This window comes from Blennius ocellaris, assembly GCF_963422515.1.
Source record: "Blennius ocellaris genome assembly, chromosome: 8".
Classification (NCBI taxonomy): domain Eukaryota; kingdom Metazoa; phylum Chordata; class Actinopteri; order Blenniiformes; family Blenniidae; genus Blennius; species Blennius ocellaris.
In genome coordinates this window covers 16,038,815-16,061,828 of record NC_137657.1, presented here as the reverse complement: position 1 = coordinate 16,061,828, position 23,014 = coordinate 16,038,815, and the positions used below count along the sequence as shown (strand labels likewise).

The window sequence follows — 23,014 nt, the reverse complement described above, 5'->3', positions numbered from 1 at the left end:
ATGTTGAGCAGAGAAAATGTTGCATTAGTATTAAACACAACCCAAGGAGCCTTGCAACTAAAAATACTGATCCAATGGGAGTTCCATCAGAGTTTCATATAAACTATTTCTTTTTTCTTTTTGGGGGAGGGAATCTGGCCAGAGTGAAACAGGAAGTGTGTGGGCTATCTATTCCAGTTATCAGCAGTGACACAAGAAAAGTTGAAAAAAAGCCAGCCAACAAAGGAAGCGAGGTCACTTCTTTCACACCAGACTCATCTCCACCAGAGGTTGGCTCTGTTGTTTGTGTGTCAGTGTGTGAGAGGAAATCCCACTACAAGTTTTAAACAACTTGAACGTATGTGGGAATGTTTTGTGATGTTCTGCATTAATCCAAAAGTTACTTTTCTGGCATTTAAAAAACAAGAAAGTTAGACTGTGAAACCTTATGATATGTAACTTAATCCTCTAAAACATTTTGAAACCATTTGAAATTAATTCAATTTAAATGTTGTAGTTGTGAATCAAAAGTTTTGGGTGTTACTTCAATCTCTTTGTTTACAATGATTCACTTTCCTAGGGTAATATATTATATTACAATTGTCCCGATAAATGATACGGATTGTAAACTACTGCTGTGTGGTGTGGTGGTTAGCAGTACTGCCTCACAGCTCAGTAAACATCTATGGTTTGAGTCTAGGCTTTGGATCATTCTTTGTGGGGAGCAGGGTTTTCTTCAGTTTCCTCCTGCGTTGCAAAAGCAGCATTCAAAGGATAATTGCGTACTCCTCGTCATCCATACGCGTAAACGTGGGTATGAACCATCATATGTCTTGCCGTGTTTGTCTTTGGAGGTGTTTTTGCTAACTTTTAGTTACAAGAGTAACTCAATTCAGTAAAATAAATGTTGTCAGATTCAAACTTTGAAGAACAGTAAGTACCAATTGTGACCGAATGAACTAAAAAAGGCAGTTTTAATATCCCTATGAGGTAGACACCAAGCTACAACTATTTTTTTTTTTTTTAAACCTAAAATAGTTATTTCAGGGGTTTGATCAGTCATATTGTTCTCTGTACAGAGATGGTCACACTAATATGATACATGGAGAGAGAAATCCATTAATATTAAATTCATTAAATTGATTTTAGTTGAATTCATATTGCTTTTATGTCTATTTCGATGAACAAAACTCTCATTTTTGAAATACTTTTTCAATGTTGAACATGAAAACTGCAGTCACCACAAAAACAAAACAAAACAACAACAATACTGAATAATCATTTGTTGTATGCTGTTTTTCTTCTGTACCTTGGCTTCAGTATTACTCAGTTTAATGTTGGGTGTCCACTTGACAAAGTGCACTGGTCTACCGCACTCACGTCTGTAGTTGGTCACCCCCAGTAATCATGGGTAAACCCCACAAGTCTCAGAGATTATAGTCTCATTGTTCAGCACAATTTCATGGGTCCTTAACTGTATGTCTGCTACTGGAGAGGCTGCTGTAATGCAGAATAAAGATGCACAGTGATTCAGAATGGAATTATATTCCAGATGGTGACAGTTTAAAATAAATGTAAAATCTTTAAGCATTCCTACTCGACTGGGTAGACAGAAAATACTGTTAAACACTTGTACGAAAACACAACAGCCTAAACACATTCTGCATTTTTCAACTGCGAAGTTTAAACGCTAATCTCAACAATAATGAACAATGTTTTATGACGCCACTGGTTCATGTAATCCATAGACAGTGTTAACCTGATAACTGGTTGATAGTTGCTCATTATTTATCTTGTACACGACAACCACAGAGTTCCTGTCTCTTTCTGTCCTGCTCAATAACCATCAGGGTAAACCAAAGCGCTTGTTTACTTGACTAGAAGTGCCTCATTAATCCTGAACTATCTCAGCCATTCTGACAGCGTCTTGAAAGCTGTCCGACTGTCAGCAACATAAACGTCACAGCACCTGCGAAACATTTGTGGACTGAAATCATTCTCAAAGATGCATATTAAGGATTTTCATGTATAATTTTTTTAAGTACCAGCTTATCATAGTTACACTTTTATATGATTCTGATCTACTTGTAGCTTGTAAATGACCCAGATGTTTGAAAATTGTGAAGCATTTATAGTATTATTTTTTTCAGTGAACACATTCTTAAAAAAAACCAAAAAAAACCCGGAATAAATTAAATAAACCTTTCACTCTGTGATACCAAAACAGACATACGAACAAAAGAGACGCTCATCCATCATTTAGTGGTATCATAAATCCATCTTGCATTCATAATGGAGCCTCCTGGAGCCAAGGTTATTGTCGAGCGCATACTCTGAACACACATTCACACAAAGACACAAAGTAAAGTCACATGCTACGAGCCTATAGTCATAGTGCTATTCCAAGATTTTCTTTCTACCGTTGGTTCGGAACAGCAGCAACCAAACACAGGGCTACACAGCAGGTAATTGGCTCATGTTGTACTGAAGACGTCTCGTGAGCTGGATGGAGAAAAAAGAAGACGACAACAACATACATCTGTGTCCCAATCTGACACTCACAGAGCTGGTGCTGCTTGTTTGGTGAGGTTTGGAGTCTGCCTTTGTGGCTTGGCCCAGGCATTCATCCTCTGCATCGACTCCCATCTGAGGTCAAGGAGTTGTGCTCGCTTGTGGGAAGCTCCTCATGCTGTCTTGTAATGAATGTTCTCAGCAGGAAAACAAGGGCTTGTTTTGCCAGAGTTCGGGGTCAGATGTGTCCAATGCTTTCATCTGACCTCTATTTGATTCGTTTTTGTTCTCAGGGTGACTGAGGGCAATTTGAACTGTGGATGGGATTTTTCTCAGCAGGATACTTCACTTGTTTCCCTCGAAACATGCTTCTCTCTCATTATGAGTACTCTCTTTACATTCACCGATGTGAACAAACAACAATAAAAACAATACAGTAAGACAAAATGTTTGTGTCTTCAGAAATATTCCTTCCCAAGATAATAAATGCACTTTAGGATGCAGTATATCTACTCAACTTGTCTTCTTTGTACTTGCATTTCACACTGACGCATATTTTCACACACTCGGTGCACAAGTACACACTTTTGTTTGTTCTGCCAAAATGTCTTCCTCAAATAAAGGTTTTGAACTTTTGCAGCTTCGATGTGGTTTTGGAAGTAAACAGTCCAAAAATGTGACAGTACTAGAATGTGATAAAGGATTAATTGTCAGTTTTGCTTGTCTTTTATCGGGTCGTATATAAACTATCCCTTCATCCTTTTTTTTTCTCAACGCACATGTAAATCCAATGCAGAAATTGGCTCTTTTCTTTCCTCAAAGAAATGACACATTTGTGTTAAGAACTTTCATTAACCATCTTAGAATATGAATAATGTTCTTTATATTCTTATAATGCCGAATAGCATTTCTTTTTCTGCCCAATTTCAGCTTTGTTATGTTCTTGAGGTGCTTATTAGTTTCTGACCATAAGAACGAAGTGGTTATTTAGAAAAGTGAGTTATGGGTCGTTTGTGATTGTTTCTCTCAATCAGCTTAGCCAATCGGGGTGTCTTAGCAGAGCTGTCAGTACTTTGTTAATCATTAAATTCTGTTATGGCTCACTGAATCCGCTGGATGTCAAATATTGGCACTTCTTTTGGTCAGTTTGAGAGTCAGCCAGTGCTGAGGTTACATTTGGGAATCCTCGATTGACTGTGCTCTCATGAGCGGGAGGAGTTGTTTGACAATCATGTAGAACTTTGCATTACACCTGTTATTTAAAGTAATAATGTGTGTGTGTGTGTTTTTTTTTCAAGAATAACATCAATTAAATGCAGAAACAAAACAACACAGAGTGCAGGATGGGGAGACAGCAGTTCCACAACTGTTTTTCATTCATGGCAAAAGTTAATGGAGCAAGCTATTCAGGAATTGTAACTGCATTATCTTTTATTTTTAGAACCAGTTGCTTGTGTATTGCTTATAAAAGTTGTAGGATGATAGTAATATAATACTTCAAAATGTGTTATTCTCAAAACTGCCTTTAAGGGAGTTTAGAAAAGAAAATCTGATCTAAAACTATAAAGAAAACACAAGGTTTTGAAAACATTTAGCAAAAAAAAAAAAAATCTCATTGACATATTTGTTTATCTTGATTTTGACAGGTGTACACTGAGGGTAGATAAAGAGCAAATGAAGGGCTTGTTAACCATGACATAAAAAAAACAATACAAAACCTGAATTGAGCTGTTACAGGAATCAAAACAATAGTCAGTGTTGGGATCACAGTTCAGTGACTCTCCAGCGGTTGTTTGAAAAGCCCACAGCAGTCAGAAGGAGGTCAGCAGGGAGGAAGACAATGAAAGGCTGAACAAATGAGCCAAAGTTGTTGACAAGACATGAAGAAGCCCCTGATCACTTTTCTGCTTCACTGGGACTGACGGTTGTCTGTGGAAACAGTTCTGCGGGTAATGTGCTTGAATCTGTAAAGGCTCATGGCACTGGCGGGGGTTGAAGGGTTGGTTGATTGGGCTCAGTTTTGTAGTTCAAGTACTAGAATATGAATATTGGTATGATCAAGTGCTGAGGTGTCATCCATCAGGACTCTGAACCCCAACTTGCTCAAAATGATGTGAGAACCTTACTTTATGCCTCAGTGTGTGAATTTATCAGATCATATAAAGTGAATTGAGACTATTCAACCACTAAAATTTGCTATATGAGTAAAGTGTTTTCACGGTTTCAAAGTGTCTGAATAAACTGTAACATTAGACCAAGTCAAGTGATATCCAAATACTTTTCTTGATTTTTCTTTTGGAGCTCTCCAACACATCTACAGCCGCTTGCTGCTGGCAGCTGGGCAGCTCAGTTTGAACAGTTGTTTAGAGATGAGATGTTTGGAATGTAAAAGCGTTACATGAGTGGATTGACCGTGATCGACTGTAATTTAAAACGTCAAAAAGATTTAGCATTGAAACTGGAAAAAAAAAAAAGGCATGGAAGTTTTCCAGGTCTTTGTGAAGGAGCAATATTTTTGCTCTGAGTTCAGCTAAAAAGAAGGGAGAATGTGTGTGAGGTTATGTTGATGGAATGAAAGAAAGAAGTAGACACACAGAGCTATGATTATTTGTTTGATAGAAGTAATCCAAGAGGATTCACTCGCTCAGGGAAAGAGGTCAAGCAGCCGGCATGTCTCTGTGCTTGGATGGACAAAACACATTCATGTATTGATGCAGTATTTGTGGCATTCACTGTATTTTCAATGAAATGTCACCAGCGACCGACGCTGACAAATTATGAATATAATGCTCTTAATAGAAGGAGACTGTATAACACTGTTATGTTTTGAATTATATGTTATTGCTACTGTTTTTCTGGTGTGTTGTTGACTTGTGACTCTCTTTTTTTTTTGTTTTCCCTGCCCCTCAAAACATTTTGTATTGTTTAGAAGAGTGGTTTTCAAAGTAGGGAGTTGGCCCACCCCTCAATGGGCACGAGGGAGCCTCAGGGAGCAGCAGCAAGGGAAATCACGTGGATGCCTTTTTTTTTTTTTTTTTTTTACTCTTCTAATATTTGAGGAGAAATAATAATAATTATAAATAGGTGATGGGTAACGCTATAATTTTATCCTTACATACATTCTTAGAAATTCAACTGTAACTGTGATGTAGGTACTTCACATATATTACACTTTAGTGTAAAACTGTTAAAAACAGTTGCAGAGTTTAAGACCAGAAATATCTCTAATGGACAGGCAGAGACTGATTATCCAGGGTGTCTTCTGCTTGTATTCCACAGTTGTCTTCCAGCTTTCTGCAGCCTTATTTAGATAAAGTGGGTTTAAAGTAATTTACATACGACTGAAAGGCTGGCAAAAATGACGAGAACTAATTTATCACATTCTAATCCTCTTACATTTGCTTTAATGTCACTCACATAGTACATCAAACCAAACTGGATTATTATTTTCTCCATAATAACCATCGACGAGTGATGTCTTTGGTTATAACGCCCTCTTGGGGTTCATTTTTATACTGCATTCATCCAGTTGGGGCACACAAGCGGAGAAGTACTGAGTTAATATACAGATTCGTAAAACTCATCCTGTTGTCCAGATTTCTTTCTCCATGCTGCTGAAAAAGCAGTCTGTTTCCATCCATCCATACCTTTCCTTGATTATCTATCTGAATGCATCTGTTGTTGAAATGAATACATGATACAACACAACATCATCAACAATGCAATAAAGCAATCTAATTTTCAATTTAAAACATTGAAAATTGGTTCTGACGGCTCCAAAGAGATCAGAGAGTGTTTTCTCTGTGCCTCAGTCAATGTGCTTTCATTCACAAACTGAACAAAAGGAGCAAGTTCAGTGATCTGCAACAAACTGCTGTAGTATACTTGGTTCAAATCTGGATTTAGGGACCTTCTGTGTGCCATTTATATATTCTTTCCTTGCATGTATGGGTTTTCTCTTGATAAATCTACTTTCTCCCACAGCTCGAAGATATGCATGTTAGTTCAGGTTAGGTTTATTGATGACTTCAGACTGTTGGTCTGTGTCAGACCTCAGGAATTGGCTACCTGTCCAGGATGTATCGACCTATATTTTTCCTATTATCAGTAGGGCTTGGCTCAAGATTTCCTATGACCCTGAGTGGAATTAAGTGATTTAGAAGATGTATGAATGGACACAGTAGCCTACATGAACACAGGACTGTGGATGAATTGTCTGACGTGCAGAACAGTTGAGCTCCACAAGAGAGCAGTATACACCAAGCGCGTTTCATGACTAAACAGTGACAAGCGTCTCCTAAACTATGTTCCGTTTTCAGACTGATACATAATTGTGGATAAATCCAGCTTCACAAATCGTTTTTGAAGTACTAAACTACTAAGCAATAAATACTAAACTAATAACCATTGATATTAACACTAAATGCTTCAAATAGTCAATGAAAAACCAAATATTATCTTAAAAATCCTGAAATTTCAATGATTTTCAATGAGCTTTTAATAAAGGTCTAGTCTTACTGCCTCTCAAATTAAATTTGAAAATGATGTTTCTCCTTTGTAGATTTGATGAATTGACCTATCAGATCTTTAGGATTAGAGAGCGATAACATTTCTGGACATCCCGATATATATGCAGAGGGCAGTCGAGTAAGGAAGTCGACATATGGCCTGGGTGCCAAAACCGTGCATTCAGAGGGTCCATAGATGAAACGATATTGACTGGAATCTTTTCAGTTACGACAGTTGCTAATTCATCTGACCGGGGCTTTAGTATTTTAGTGGCAATCACAAACAGTGAAAAGTGACTATCTTTTTTTTAACTGTCATCATTGCCAAAGAAACACTGTTAATGTACAAAAGCATGGCTGGAGGCTGCAAAATGTTGCACATAGAAGAGGTTTTTGAAACTCCTTACTTTTTTTTCATTTCATAATGAAAGGCTTTTATTCTGTTACAGATATAGATTATAGTTATTGTCTTTAAAGAGAGGGAAGAATCTAGATTTATGTCACATGTAACTCGGTTACAGCCTCCAGGGGCCTCATTTACCCCATGGCTCTTAATCACTCAGCTGATGACAGAACATTTCGGTGAGATTTTCTTCAAGAGTAATGCCACCAATGCTGGCCACTGGAACAGGACTGAAAGATGAGGAAGTATTTGTCTATCTGACGAGGCTTTGACAGCAATTTTAAGTGGCACATAGCTAGATAGAAACACAGTTTATATTTCCACAGGCAGTATGTATCAAGTGATGAAGTTTATTTAATTTATAGCCCTTAAAGATTTAAACATTTATATAGTGGGGGGGGGAAAGGACCTCAATATATTTTCCATTCATGTCTCAGTTTCTTTAATATAAACAAACAAACAAACAAACAAACAAACAAACAAACAAACAAACAAACAAACAAATAAATAAATAAATAAATAAATAAATAAATAAGAATTTGGAGAGCTTTCCATCTGTAAGTGATTCTGTGGAGGCTCTAACTTCCTTTTTGGAATTAAAAAGTATAGTTTATTTGCTCTAAAAGGAAGTAACTGGCTTTTCTGCTGTGTTTTCTGATCAGTATTGATACAGATAAGGCACACATTGCAGGAGGGGGAGAGAGAGAGAGAGAGAGAGAGAGAGAGAGAGAGAGAGAGAGAGAGAGAGAGAGAGAGAGAGAGAGAGAGAGAGAGAGAGAGAGAGAGAGAGAGAGAGAGAGAGAGCTCCCTCTCTCTCCTTTACCAACCTTCTGTCTGCTTGTAGTTATCACTTGTTCTGTTTGTTTCAGTTCTAATGAACATCTGGAGATTTACTTACTTTCTTGAGTGGTCTTCTTAAGTGTCACAAACTTTGAACAGTGTTTGTGACACTCTGTTAAAGGAATAAAGTTATTGACCTCCAAGATTCCAATCAAAGCAAACTAATTGAACTTAAATAGGAATAACATACTCCTAAAAATACATGTAACTAAAAATACTACTTCACTTATTTTGATTTGAAATACCTTGACTACGATGCTTAGAGTGATGTAGCTTTAATGTGCTTCTTCCAGCTCTGCCATCTACTAATCCAATTTTGTTGAGTTTATATCAACAGTAAGCTGTAATTTACTTGTAATTTACTGACCATTTTTCTCAGCATGATATAAGACCTACAAATCTGGTACAGTGATGGCCCTTTTTTTTAAACTTCAGGAACTGAGCGTTTGATTCAAATGGACATAGACAGGGTGTTCCCTACTGACGTGATGCACTCCCTGGGGTCTGGCTTAAAAGCCAAACTAAAGTAATGAAATCAGTCAGTGTTAAGGATCTTGGCAAACTGAGAGCACCCATATACTCCAAAGATTTACCATTCATTTCTCTTGGAAAACATGGGAGTGGGGAACAAAAGAGCAAAGACGGAGAGAGTGGGAGGTGAGAGAGCGAGAATGAGAGCGAGAGCTCCGTCCAATGGAGCCAGGGTAGGAATTTATGGTCAGGAAGAGCGATGAATGTGTAATTTACGGTGCATACTCTACCATTCCCCCTGCCCTCCCCTTTGGTAATGAGAAACGGCTGTTTTGTTGTGGGGCCAGTGCATGGTATATCCCCTCCCTTCTGGCTATGACACACCATTAGTTTTTATTTCTGTCTCTGCTTTTACGACCCCTGCCCAGGCGCCAGCATTTGGCCAGTGATCGGGACCATCACACCATCCAAGCTCTTCCACCTCCCAAGATGGCCTCCTGTAGCTTTGAGGAAAACCATGACTAGAGAATGCATTGGGATTGAGTTGGATAGCAACAAATTCCCAATTTTCCCTGGTTTTCATTGAGTTCAGGTCGTGCAGTTTAAAACAAATACTCATGATTCACAATTATTGTCCAATCCAAATGACCAAAACGGACTTTTCCAGTCTTGAATTTTCAGGGAGAATTTAATACATAAAAATTATGTATGTATAAAAAAAAGAATTACTATGATTATCATGATTGTTTGATTCAAGCAGTATTGAGAGCTGAAAAACAGAGCAACATTGTAACCAAATACCAGTTGTTGAACACAGCTAAGAGAGGTTTCAGTCATCATCTCTTGTAAATCTTCTTCAGTCCTTTTATTTGAAGGGTTGAGTTTATTTTACACATGCTGCTTTTAACAGTACAACTTTATTTAATCAGACTTTTTTCGAGTTCCCAGCTCAATGAATGCACCATGAGTTTGTACCTGTAAAAAAGAAAATCGTGGAAGAAGAATGGACGATTCCAATTGATTAAAACTTGCAAAATCAGACTCTGAAAATCACGGTGTGACTGAGAGGTCATCGGCCTCATCTGAATTTTATTCAGGCTTTCACGGAATAAGCTTTACATGACGATACTAATATTTCTTAGGTTTGATGATAAATACAGCCTGACATGATCCGTATCACAATCCATATGATAAATGAATGAATAATGTAGAGTGTAATGGCTCCTGAAAGTAAAATCTTGTTAAAAAAACAAAACAAAACAGGAAAATGTTTAGGGAATAAAACTACTTTGGAAGTACATTTTTTTTTTTTTTTTAAATGCTATGATTGTTCTGAAATATGAGCAGTAGGAAACATTATACTTGTGCAAAATCTTCAGACCCTGTTGCCAAACATAGTGATAACTGAACAGCTGATGGTTTGTTGGCCTGTATAATAATCAGTGACTTGTATTTACTGCATATTTGATATATCACTGTGCATTTACATTTTCTTTCTTCTGTTTTCTAGACACTGTTCCTTCATTCTAGGAGTCCTCCAGTGTTTCCACATATGTGAAAACCTCAGCACACATGTAGAAACAGCCAAGCTCCACTGACAGACAGCTTAACACCGTGCAGAAATGCATACAGTACGAAGTACAGACACGGCCAGACTTTAGAGACGAACAAACAGACTCACTCTTGCTCACAGCCTTATAACATGCAAATATTCATTTATGTGCAGATATTTTCCCGAAAATAACATTGACATTGAATAAAAAAATGGACATAAATCTATAAAATGGCAAAAGGTTTGTGTCAAAGAAATGGAGAAGGACAGGAGATGAGCTCCCGGTAATCCTCGCCTTAATCTCCTTTTAGGCTTCTTTTTGGATTTCCTTCTCAAAATCATATATTTAAGACCCTCTGTCCTCGACAACCACAAATAATTTCCAGTGCCTTTCTTTATCTTTTTATCTTACAATAAGAAATAAAGGTACCTAAACATGATCATTCATTGTCTTTACATCACATACAGTTGAGAAAATCCATCGTCTGACTCTCAGACAAAAAACCAAACAAAGGAAGAATAGATTGCAATGAAAATCTTCGTGGAACAAAATACATCATCAACCGAAGAAGACCAAAAAAAAAAAAAAAAAAAAAAAAACCTTCATTCTTTATCAAGCTTCCAGCTTGAATGCTGGATTTGAAACTCAGTTTCTGTACTTATTCATTGAGTGATTCAAGAATTCATGACAATAACTGAGTCCAATGTGGCTTTTGCAGTCCAGCAGTCATCAGTAAGTGTTTAATGAACCACAAAGACACGAGTCTCCACCAGATATGTTCATCTTCTCAAAAAGCTTGAGGAAACCTTCTTTGTGTTGCAGCAATCATCCAGTTCTCTTTGCTTCTTCTACATTGCAGCATAGCAGCATTAATCCGTTCCTTCATCATGAATATTCCTTGGTGACTGGCACTGCTGGGTGAGGCATCGCCCATTTTCCTTCCTTTCTTCTCTTGATTAGCCTCATCCAGCAGGCGCTGGAGTTTAGCTGACAGACATGGTTGTGACACTGGGAGCAGTGGTTGTCCTGCTCTGGCCTCTTCTCCGCTTCCCTCCTCCTCCTCCTCCTCCTCCTCCTCCTCCACCTCGACCACCATCTCTTCCTCTCCCACGTGTGTTCTCTCTCTCTCTCCGGGTTGCATCATCTTTTCTGTCTCCTTTATTCCTCCTGTCTGAAAAATTATTGAAAAGACAACATGATCAATACCTCACTTGAGTTTCTCGAATAAAGTCTTGTATAGCAGCGGATCTCAAGTGGTCTGGACCTTCAGGATCCATCGTCACCTTCTGATGACCCTCATCAAGAAAAATATTCTACTTTTTAAATTCTTTGATTGAGAATATGGTCCAGTTTGAATATGAAATAGTGGATGAGAATATCACAGTATCCCAAGCAAATGGAGATGTCCGGATGGACATATTCTTGTTTACACTTAGTTAAGCTTTAATTAAAACCAAAACTTCACCTCAGTAACTGGAGCCACTTACAACCAACTTCAAGCAGTTTTCATGGACAAATATGAAATAAAATCAATCTCTTCTGAGATGTCAAAATGTAGTCCCCTGCTGCTTCAGTTTGGATGGTTTCACACATGTGCCGACATCTTACTCCTCTGTCTCCACTGCCGTGTCTCAGGCCTTTGTTTGGCCTTGCGGAATTAGCTTGCAGGTCTTCTACAGTTTTAAACAGTAGCTGTTAACTGGCATTACAAGTATTATTGGCACCTTGTGTTATAGGAGGTGAATAGATGACTCTACATTGACTTTTATCTTAACATTTTCTTCTCCAAGGCAAAGACCCACTAGTCGTGAATCATTGTTTTACAGTATCTATATCCATAGTCTCAAGCCGGGGTCACGCTCACTTATGGACGAGCTGCCATTTTAGACAAAGATTCATCACCAAATCAGAACCAGCTGATATCCAGTAATCAAATTGTACCAACAAAAACAGAAGAAAGGGAGAGTAGCTTCCGGTACTAATGTATATCATATCGGCCCAACAGTGTAAAATAGCATGGAAGCTGAGTGTAGATGATGAACGGTGTAAACCTCTGGGGTTGTTTTTACTTTTAATGAGTAATTATTTTTATATTAGACACCTACTATGAGAAAAAATACCATTACCTTTCTATATTGCCTTTCAGTCTTTCATCAATCTGAAAGTAAAAAATACTTTTTTAAATGTTTTATCTGTGCAGGGAAACTCTGACTAAAGAAAAAGTGCCTTAAATTAAAATTGGACAATTTGTACTGCATCTGTATACTGCACTCTTTTACAACATAACAAATAAGTACAAAAGCTCAGATGCATTTGCAAGTCTGTTTTAATAAAAGTGAAAAAAAAGTATTAAAACATTCAGTACAAATTCTTTTAACGGTGTAATTAGTTGCCAAGTAATCATCCTGATCTGAGTAAATAAAACATCTTGTAATTTGAGAGATTACTCATTTGTAGTCATTTTGTCTGCAGCTGGACTAAAATATGTCAGCCGACGTCACAGATCTTCAACATGATGAATGCTAATTGGGTTAGTGATCTCATGACTAACCAGGATGTGCATATTTGTGGTTTTGAGTAATAATATCATGATAATATTTAGATGAACTGATACAGATATGCATTCCTCTGTGGAGAAATGTTATAGTCAAGGGGATAATACTCATTTATTTTTGATGAAGTGCGAGGATGTTCTAAGTGTGGGAGGATTATCACATAGAATAAAAGGATTTTAGACTCCATTTATTTGTTCTCAAAAATTAAAAGGAACAACTTGTGCTGGGACACGGAAATTCTTTGTACTTCTATGTACAACCTGAAGCTTTCAGGCACCCCCCAGCAGGAGGCCCACACCACGTCTTATAAATTACTGCTACAGTGCCATCCTTGGATTATTTTTTTTCCCATCTTGTCTGTGACCAAATAACATGAAAATCAAATGGCATCCAGATTTGCCTGGGCAGTTATTATTGCACATTTACTGATATAAACAACACGTTGACCAAACATTTGTATTGTCATGCTAAATGGTTAAAATTTAGGTTCAGAGCAGTGCTGTGACTGAACTTCCAAAGGTGCTTTCCTGGCTGCAGGCATTTTTTTTCTTTTCTTTTTTTATTCTAGCAGCTTCTCACTCTCTTGTCCCACTTGACACACATTCAGACCTCCACCCAGCTCCCCTTTGTTGGTACACTTACATCCTGCTTCACACATGTAAAGAGAATAATTGTTCTCCAAAAAAACAAGCATCCATCACTATTTGTTAAATGTCCATAAGTACAGAGTTTAGATAGGTTGCAGACTTTGAGAGCTCTGACCACAGAGAAGTGAAAATGTTCTATCAAATAAATCACCTTAAAATTGGTCCTGCTATAATGAGTTAAACACCGCCGAGGGCCCAGTAATGGCCCATAGCAATGTGGAGAGCTGCCACAAAGTGGAAATGGCCATTATGTCTAGTGTCAGATGGCTATTGTTTGAGCAGCACTCAGAAATATTTGACTTTGTATATCTGAGAGAGGGTAGTCACACCGGAGTTTGTTTGTTATAAACTCGTGCGTTGAGGATCTCTCCAAATCCTGCGAGCCGAGTGAACATGTGCCAGGGGCTGGACAGTGTTCACTCCACGGCTGACAACAGGAGAAGCTTATGGCGCCGCCGTGTTTGTCTCCTGCTGTGTAGTAATAACCGAAGGTCTGTGTTTATCTCTCTATCGACATTTTTAACTTCTCATACAAACAGTTATGCTTTTATAGTTTAATGTGCAAGCTGAAGGAAGAAAAATATCTCAAAGGTATAACATTTCACAAACCTCGCGTGTTTCTTCAAAGTCGGTAAAAATCATTATACGCTGATGAAGTCGATTTGATTAAGCTCCATGTGGAAAAAACCCAAACTAAAACTATAATATTTATGTATCACTGGCTCATGTGGAGTCACAGTGGGTCACATTAACAGAGCAGGCTTGGACCCGCATTGTCGTGCACAAACAGAAATAACACTTTATTTTGTGAATTATTAATGCCAACCATCATAAAACTATAATTATACCTTTTAATGAGTTTGCTCAAATTGGATCAGGCTTGGTCCAGTAGGTTTATAATTCCCCAGCATATTTTTAGCTTTTACAACAAATACTTGAACTAACACTTCAGAGTGAGCAATAGTAGTTTCAGTAGAAATCAATGAGGCACAATAAGCATGGCAGTGAGGGGTGTGTTTGAGGGTCCTCAAGCGTCTGAAACTGCTGCGCTTACTGTGTAAGGACTTAATTACTTTTCTAACAAATCACTGATGGAGTTGGGAGAAGGGAGACTCCATCAGTTCATGACAGCCCTGATTGCACCTCCTCTGTATCCAAGCTAAACAGTTTTGCCTGACAAATTCAATAACCCTTCCAAAGAATTCACTTTTTGCGTGAGACCCTTTGTGGAGCTTTAGGAAAAGTGTGTGGGGGGCGGATCGTGGCCAAATCAACACAAAGCGTGCGTTCTGCAGACCTCTAAATCACTAATGTTATACAAGGTCTGCCCCCTGTGTTTTATATAGCCAGCATGCCAGCCAACTCCCACAGATAAGTCCACAGCTGTGCTCCTTTTGCGCCGAGCGAGTTCACCCATATGAGCGAGTGCACTGAAGTCATGGTACCATCACCCAGTAATTACCTCATATAGGAAAATTATTTCCTGTGCTTTTTGGCAGGAACAATTTTTTTTCATAACAGTTCAGTTTTTTAGCAGCAGAAGGAATGCAGGACTAAAAAGCCCATCGACATCAACAGCTGACCATTTCACAATGCACAAGGCTTCAGTGACTCATTGTTTTAAAGAACAGTCGTGTGGTTTGACGCAGTGGATGTGTGGCATCCCCCCCCTCGGCTATATATGCCCACATCTGATTAATTATATTTACCAGAACGGGGAGAAATGTATCTCCTCTCTATAGGGTTTAAAACCGCTTCAGTAGCAAACCAGATCCAAACCTTCAAATAAATGTCTTTTATTCTCAACGTAAAAGAGCCGTCGCCTCTCATGCATCCAGAGTGAAACTCATGAGATCAACTCTTGCACCCTGTTTGGCTCTCGCTAGTGAATTTTGGTCAAATGCCAGATTAGGTGTGTGGTCAAATTAAAACATGTCAACTGATGGCCCGTGAGCAATAAATTACATTTATTGATGGGTTCCAGTTAAAAGCTTTACTAAGTGTCTTTCCACCAGTGCACCATTTACAACATGGAGTTCTTTATCAGATTTCCTTTCATTTTACTGAGCTGTTGTTGGAGTACACAAGTTTAGCAGTCAACACTGCAGTTAATAATATCTCAATGCATTTTTTTTTTAACCTGTTCTTTTGAAGACCAACATTTCCTTCAGGATGCAGGCAAAGGGCAGTAAATTTCACTCTCATTTTATGGACGAACCCACACCTCACTGAGCAATTACAAGCCAAACTGGCCTCCCCTCTTGTACTACACATTAATGCTCTGTTCTTTTAGACTCAGAGGCCCAAAGGAACTTCCCAACAGTGGAGCGTGACAATACAATGCAAGTCTTCATCGTGTTTACTCACATGTATCAAGGCATGTCATCTGCTGAATGTTGCAACATCTGTACTGTTTCCTGCAGTGTAAATATTGTTACTCTATGTTGCTGCTTTGCCTGAAATCCCCTGAGCATGCCACCGTTCAATAAAAACTTTAAATATAGTTCTTCTGACTCTTGTCAATGTATTTGTTTCCAGCTCTGGTGCAGTTTAGCATATCCTACAATATCCTACAAAATATCTCTTTGAGTGCATACAGATGCAAATGGAAAGGGGATGCAAGGGCATGTTTATGATCAACAAATAATCCATAATGGCTCAAGAACACAAATACTGTGATTTAAATGGTCTGGTTAGTGCCACTCTCAGATTGTGTTTTGCATTTTTTGTTGTGACCGTCCACTGATTTTTATGAAGATCTAAATATTTCAAAGCAAATAACCAGTTGCACTTTCCTTTCAGTACACTCTGCTCCTCTTGGCTTAGCATCAAATGGGGCCAAAAGCGACTAACAAGTAGTTATGAAAGTTAATAATGACCACTGGCTGGTGAGAATGACTATTAACCTGCAGGAGAGCAGGCTGCTGTGTGGCAACAAACGAACACACACACACACACACACACACAAAAAAAACAAGCAAATATGTCATGGCTATATAAACCTCATGCTTTAGCGGTCCTCAGAACAAATAGCTCCTTGAAAGCTCTGATCTTTGTCCAGCTTTGCTGTGTGTAATGTCCGCCCTTCATGTGTTTGGCTTGTGGATGAAGTTTATTGTTTATATGCTGAAGAGTTGAGGGGTTCGGCATCTTTCTGCACGCTCAGCCAAACAAAACCTAATCAACATGCTACAGGTCAAAGATACACTTGTAGGAGTGTGGGGAGTTGAGTAAAAGTTCTTTAAGCTGTCATATTAGGTATGAAAGCTCTTTGTGCACCACACACAGTTCTTTACGCAATCAAACAACGATAGTACTATAACTAATATAACAATTTATCATTTCCTCTTGAGTATATCTCTCTCTTTTTACCTCTGACACAGGGTGTTTTCGTCACAACACACTTCCTCCTCTCCGTTTCTGGACTGCAGGTCTGTGAGGATACAAATGGCGTGGAGATGTCCACACTGTGGACCTGTGGAAGAGGCACACGAACCCGGGACTGGGAGCCTTTCTTAAATCCACATGTTTTGTTCTTCTTCATACAGGAACCCCATTGGCTCCACTCACCCAGTTCACACTCTGAGGCAGGCTGGCCTGCAACACAACATAAAGAAATGTGACAATGACTAACACAGTGAATGACAGGAAGCAACTCTTAACATATCATATGTGTTTCACAGTTTTTCTGAAGGTTTTACCTCATAATAAGAAGCAGGGTAGTTCAACAAGATCCCTTGATCAGTCACAGCAAAAAATAATAAACTGTGTATGAATGTGCACCAAGAAAAAGGATTATCGGTTATACTGTGTTACTAGTAAAATCAAGTTGTTACGGTCACATTTAGCATGTCTGTGTATGCGAAAGATGAAACATCACATGATGCTAATTAATCCGTTTTAGTCCAACTCTTTGAAGGGCAGAGCCAACATATTTGAAGAGTTTTAAGTTTGATTGTTTTTTTTGACAATTCTTTTTTCTTATAACAGAATAAACAGTAAGCTGAAGACGCTTCGTTCAATTTCCCAGCAACACACAAACAACACAACACAATTGACTCACAATGCAATAAATAGTTCATTCATTACATTTATTAATGTGCATTGTTATCGTTGTGTTGCTGCACCGCCACTCAGCTGTCAGCATTGTGGGGGTATGATTCACTCAAAGTTCAGCTGGAGTTACATCAGCGAGATGGAAGAACTAGCTCCACAATCTGGACATTGGCTGTTCTTAAAAGAAAGCGTTTTATGACCTAGTGACAACAAGAAGCAGCAACATAAATGATATAAACCATGCAGACGGCAGCAGGCAGGTCTTACAAAGGTATGGGGAGTTTATTTAAGGCTGCTCATTCATCATCAGGATACAGGCTAATGTTAATGTTAGTAACAGTTGGACATCCTTCATGTTGCTGTCAGGGGGACTGGGTTATTTTTAGGAATAAAGCGCTGCTACTCTTCAAGTGAACAGGAGTTCAGTGAAATAGTAACAGAGCTTATGCTTCCGCTAAAAATGTTGAATCGCGCAGAAAAAAACAGCAACTCTACAGCACCTCAACTGTTCTCATATAATGTAATGTAATGACGAACATAACAAGCACACTTACACTTTGATAATTGCAAGTGCATTACTAATTTTATGGCAGTGATCAGGGAGTATATTACCACAAAGAGTAGCTGCAGTAAAGAATTGTGTCATGAAGCAACAAGTTGCCGAAGAACAGTAAAAAAATTAAGAGTTCACTCACCGACACACTCCATGGTCTCATTAGCTGTGCGTTGGCCTGGGGGGCAGCTGACGTAACATCGCCCACTGTGTGAATACAAGCCCTCCTTACATTTTGTGCAAAAATTGCGATTGAAACACGCTTCACAATTGTCTATTTTACATTCTGAAAAACACAGGGAAGACAAAAAGAGAGGATCAAACAGAGATCAGCTCAGGTTATTGCTATATTACTGTCACATTCTCAGTATTTGTTTTAAAAGAAAAACAAAATCTGAAACAACAAGTATTTTATCACTTAGTGCTCTCACTCATGGAACTTGATTCAATTTTATTTCCTTTGAAATACTTCACTGATTGAACAGTATGGGGTCTATTTAGGGGGAGTTGCAGTCTTTAAAAAACACATGCACCACAGGCCTTGTTTTTTGGAAAGCGGGTATGAGTAAGTACAGCCAGGACTTGTTCGCTTCAGATTTCTCACGAGTGGGCTTTTCTACACAACCAATTTCTTGAAATATGGATGATTGCAAACACAAGAGAATAATGATTTTCAAAAGCTAACAAGTCAGCACTTTGGTCACAATGGTCAGAACATCAGAGTAAAAGAGTTGCATAACTGTGAATCCGTGCCTGTGTTTCTACATAGTGAACGTATTCACAATTAAAGTTGCAGTGTGCATATGAGCTTCCCTCAAGAATGTCTGCTTTGCAACTGGTCCGGTGCCAGATTCAGATAATATCTTACACCAAATCTCTCAATGAGATCCTAATGGTCTTGCCTTCTGCTCCCAATTACTATTTTTAAGCGCCTGACAGCTAAATTTGACAGCACTGACGTTTGTAACCCCATAATGTAAGACAAATGTAGTTAACAAGACATTTTGGGATGACATGTATAAATTCGGATGATGGGATAATAACCCAGATTAGTCTCAGAGGGGCCTCAATGAAAAACTTGCTGAAGTTTTTTGTGCCTCCCTTAAACACCCCAGGACAGTGAAATATTGTTGTAAAAAAAATGGGCTTTGAATTTATCAAACTATAAACACCCAATAAATAACCACAACTGCATCATTTGTGATATCTTGAGTTTTCATTTAGTCATTTAGTCTGTCTTTTAGTACTTTTCCTCCAATAGAAGAGTCTCAAGACAGCAATATCTTGACAAGATGGTAGAAAAATACCTACAATTATAAAATAATCTGGGAAAAATGTATAAATATAAATAAGTAAGCATCCAAACCTACTGATGTTTTTTATTCGCAATTATAAAAAGCATTTAGGTTTTCTTTTGCAGCCATGTATATAGAATGTATGTAATACTGTAAATGTAATCGAATGATGAATACAGTACAAAAGTACAAAAGTACAAAAGTCAAAGCATCACCAATAGCTCTCATGACCTGGCATGAACTCTGCAAATTAAGGCCAACTAAAAAAAAAAAAAAAAAGAAAAGACATCCTCACAAAGACAGACAAACAATGCATTCGGCATGTTTTGGTTTGGGTTTTTTTTTTTTTTTAATCTTGCTTTCTGTCCAACCATAAGAGGAAACAGACAACAGACAGTTTCTGGAACCTAAGACAAGTTCCAACTAAAACCAACACCATACAGTGAGTGTGGCCATCCTCCAGACCGCTTTCCAAATTAGCCTAATCTCATAACCATACTGGAAACCATTTCAAATATGAATTTTCCTCAGTGAAGTATGGACATTAAAAACAAAAGTTTGGCAAACAAACAAAGGCAAGAGGAGAAATTCTGCACAACTTCTGTGACAATTTAGGGCTTTTGTTATATTTGCAAATATACAGATCTGAAACATGACTCAAGAAAACTGCAGAAATGTGTTTTTTAAATTCCCGATATTACACTTAATAAGCAGAGATTGAGCCACAGGTAAACAAGCATGTGAAAGCTTAGTGAATATGGAAAATACCAGACATGTATCTACAAATGCAATAGACCTTCTATATCCTGAAAGTGTGTTTCAAGTCTGTTATGGTCAAAAGAAAAGGTCACAGAATAAAACTCACGCGTGCATCGGTTGTTGCCCTCTGGGTTCCTCATCCCAAAGTACCCCATGGGGCAGGAAGCGAGGCACACCCCTATCTGACGGATGTCATTGCGTTCCAGGAAGATGAAGAGCTTGGGCTTGCATTTGATGCAACCATTGTACTCAGAGCATCGGTCACAGCCTTTGGGGCAAGAAGGCGGCCCCTCAGTACTAACTGCAGACACAGTGAAGTGAACAGAGAAGGGAATCGTCACATTGACATAAGTAGCAAAGCAGTCCGATGTGTGTCTAATTAAAAGAAATACTGTCCTGTCACTTTTATTGTGTTTTTTCATTTATATACGTTTTATGCATTAAATGCATTTACAAACAGGAACTGCATTGTTTTGCATATAGATCTGTCAACACGTTAAAATTTCTAACAAAAAGTGTCTAAATATTGAAGCTTCATCAAGTTAGCTATCGAGGAAAGATATATCAAACAATACATCATTGTTTGAACTGTGACTTGATGTTTACGCCAAAACAGCTTGCCAGAGATCTATAACAGATTTTTATTAGGGAAAAAAACGAACTAACTAAAAAATTAAATTGATGATGACAGTCAACGAAGAGCCAATCACAATCAGAATAACACCCAAGTCAGTCAGATATAATCTTGGTTTTAGAAAAACTGCGACAGTGATAAACAAGGTTGAGACATGAATGCTGCATATGCTGCACCAATGTCTTAGCCTAGTGGTGCTAACCTGAAAATGTATCTCCAGACGTATTTACAGTTCCTGTACATCTTATCCCAGACAAATATGAATCCAGTTTCCTCATCTTGCAACAAGGCAAAGCAACAGTCCACATAGTAGCAGGAAACTAAATCATTGCTCCCGAAACTGCATTAAAAGTTTTTCTAGCAATCATTCCGACATGAAATCACAGTTGTTTGTCGTGATTTACAACCCTGCACGATATCAACTCTAAATATTAACAGCAATCAATCTGCTGTCCTGCCCTCCAGGGATACGGCAGATGGATAAAAAGTTTTTTTTTTTTAAAAGGTTCTTCCCTGGACTGATTCCTACACTTATGAGTCACAGCAGCAGCAATTTACTGCTAGGTCTTAGTTTGACTATCACTAATAATGACAAAGGAAAAGTAATAATGGCCCTGGGGAGTGATTTCTAACCATAACTGAGAGGAGTGTATAAAAGCAGAGAGTCATGTTGTAAACTGTTTTTGACACGTGTGTGTATTGGAAATGACACAGTTTGTGGTGTCTGAAACACAAGCAGTGTGTTACCAAGTCTACTCTCCTCTCAGAGGGCTTCAGTTCGATCATTGCATGACACCAAAGTCAGAGAGGAAATACACAAAGCCCACAGGGAAGAAAACAAGTCTCTCTAACCTCAGCTATTTTCCTACTGGGAAAATGGGAGACACAAAGGAATCTGATTACATTAATGATGTAAAAGCTGTAAATCAGACGTATAAATGGCAAACATTTTCTTTGTCCAAAGGGGGAAACCTTCAACTGACTGTATCAGTGTAGAGGGCACACATGTACATAGTGACTGACCTCAATCCTTCTGTCTTCATTAAACAAGATAGACTGCTACAGTAATAATGTGCATATACCTTACTATACATTGCAAATATGTGAAGTTTCTATGCAAAGAAATCTGCATCTTCTCCTCCTGACAAAGTTTTATTTTAATAAAACCACATCTGTTGCTGTGACCAGTCATGGTATTATATGAGTCCAGGTTCAGCAAGGTTGGGTTGAGTTTGGCATTGGCTGAAAGCTTCTTGTGTGTAAAGGAAGAATTATTTCAAAGCGGATGGTAACAAAAGCACTGAGGCTTTGAGTCCTCGAGATATACGGCAAGCCGGCTTGAGCAGCGTCTTTCTGGTTGCGTGAGGTCAGAAAAATTCTTACAACAATATCGGCAGCATGGTCCAATTGAGAGCTTAGAGCTGTCAGGTACTTGTTCCATTATGTGCCCACACAGCCAGACAGGAATAGAGCAATGGCTTTGAGAGTGAATCCATCAAAACCCCTCTATAAACAACTCTAATACCCATAAAAGTTTTATATAAACTGAAAGAGGCTTAATCTTTGAAAGAAGAAGAAAGATGAGCCGTCCCAGAGAAACACTGAACCTAACATAACCCTCCTAGGAAAAACAAACAAGAGTGATGAGAAAATAAACAAAATGTTATCTTTACTTTGCTTGTTAAATGTTTATAAGAAACCCACCAGTGATTGAGTCAACAGAAACAAAAAACAGCAGCGCTGAAAAGGAAGGGGAGGAAAGGGGATCAAAACAAACGGACCAAGTGAGAACTCACCCCGTCTCTGCCTTCTCGCCTTGGAGAGCTTGAGGACGTCGCTGTGACCCATGGAGCTGAGAAAGACCATTGCCAGCACCACCAGTCCTAGCTGCATAGTCTCTGTTGCCTTCCAGGCTATGCAGGGTCCCCCCCTGCAACAAGACCGATGAGGTGGGAGGATCCCCCTTCCTCTGTGGGACAGGTGGATCCCTCTGCTGCTGGGACTGTTGATCTCTTTCCTTTGTCTTGTAGCAGCGCTCTCTTTCTCTGTCTGTCCCTCCCCCCTTTGTCTCTCTGTATCTTTCACTCTAGTGGTTAATACATCCGCAAGGCTGTGTAGTGGAGTGTGATGTTGCAGTTACAAGTCCAAACAAGTCCAGGGTATGACGAGCCATGACACTGGTGGTTGTTGAGGGTCTTAAGAGGCTTGGATAGCAGGACGAATGTGGAAGTGGGGGGGGGGGGGGGCTCA

General features: G+C 38.7%; 1 protein-coding gene across 1 annotated transcript; it reads right to left on the bottom strand.

The window, feature by feature from the left end:
• Positions 1–11,248: 11,248 nt before the first annotated feature.
• Positions 11,249–22,657, bottom strand: rspo1 (R-spondin 1; the record flags this gene model as incomplete). The annotated part of the gene is made up of 5 exons (XM_080501494.1): positions 11,249–11,436; positions 16,840–17,064; positions 18,219–18,362; positions 20,237–20,431; positions 22,561–22,657. 5 exons carry the CDS (start codon positions 22,655–22,657, stop codon positions 11,249–11,251), a joined length of 849 nt encoding a protein of 282 aa, XP_080357620.1.
• Between the last annotated feature and the right edge of the window lie 357 nt (positions 22,658–23,014).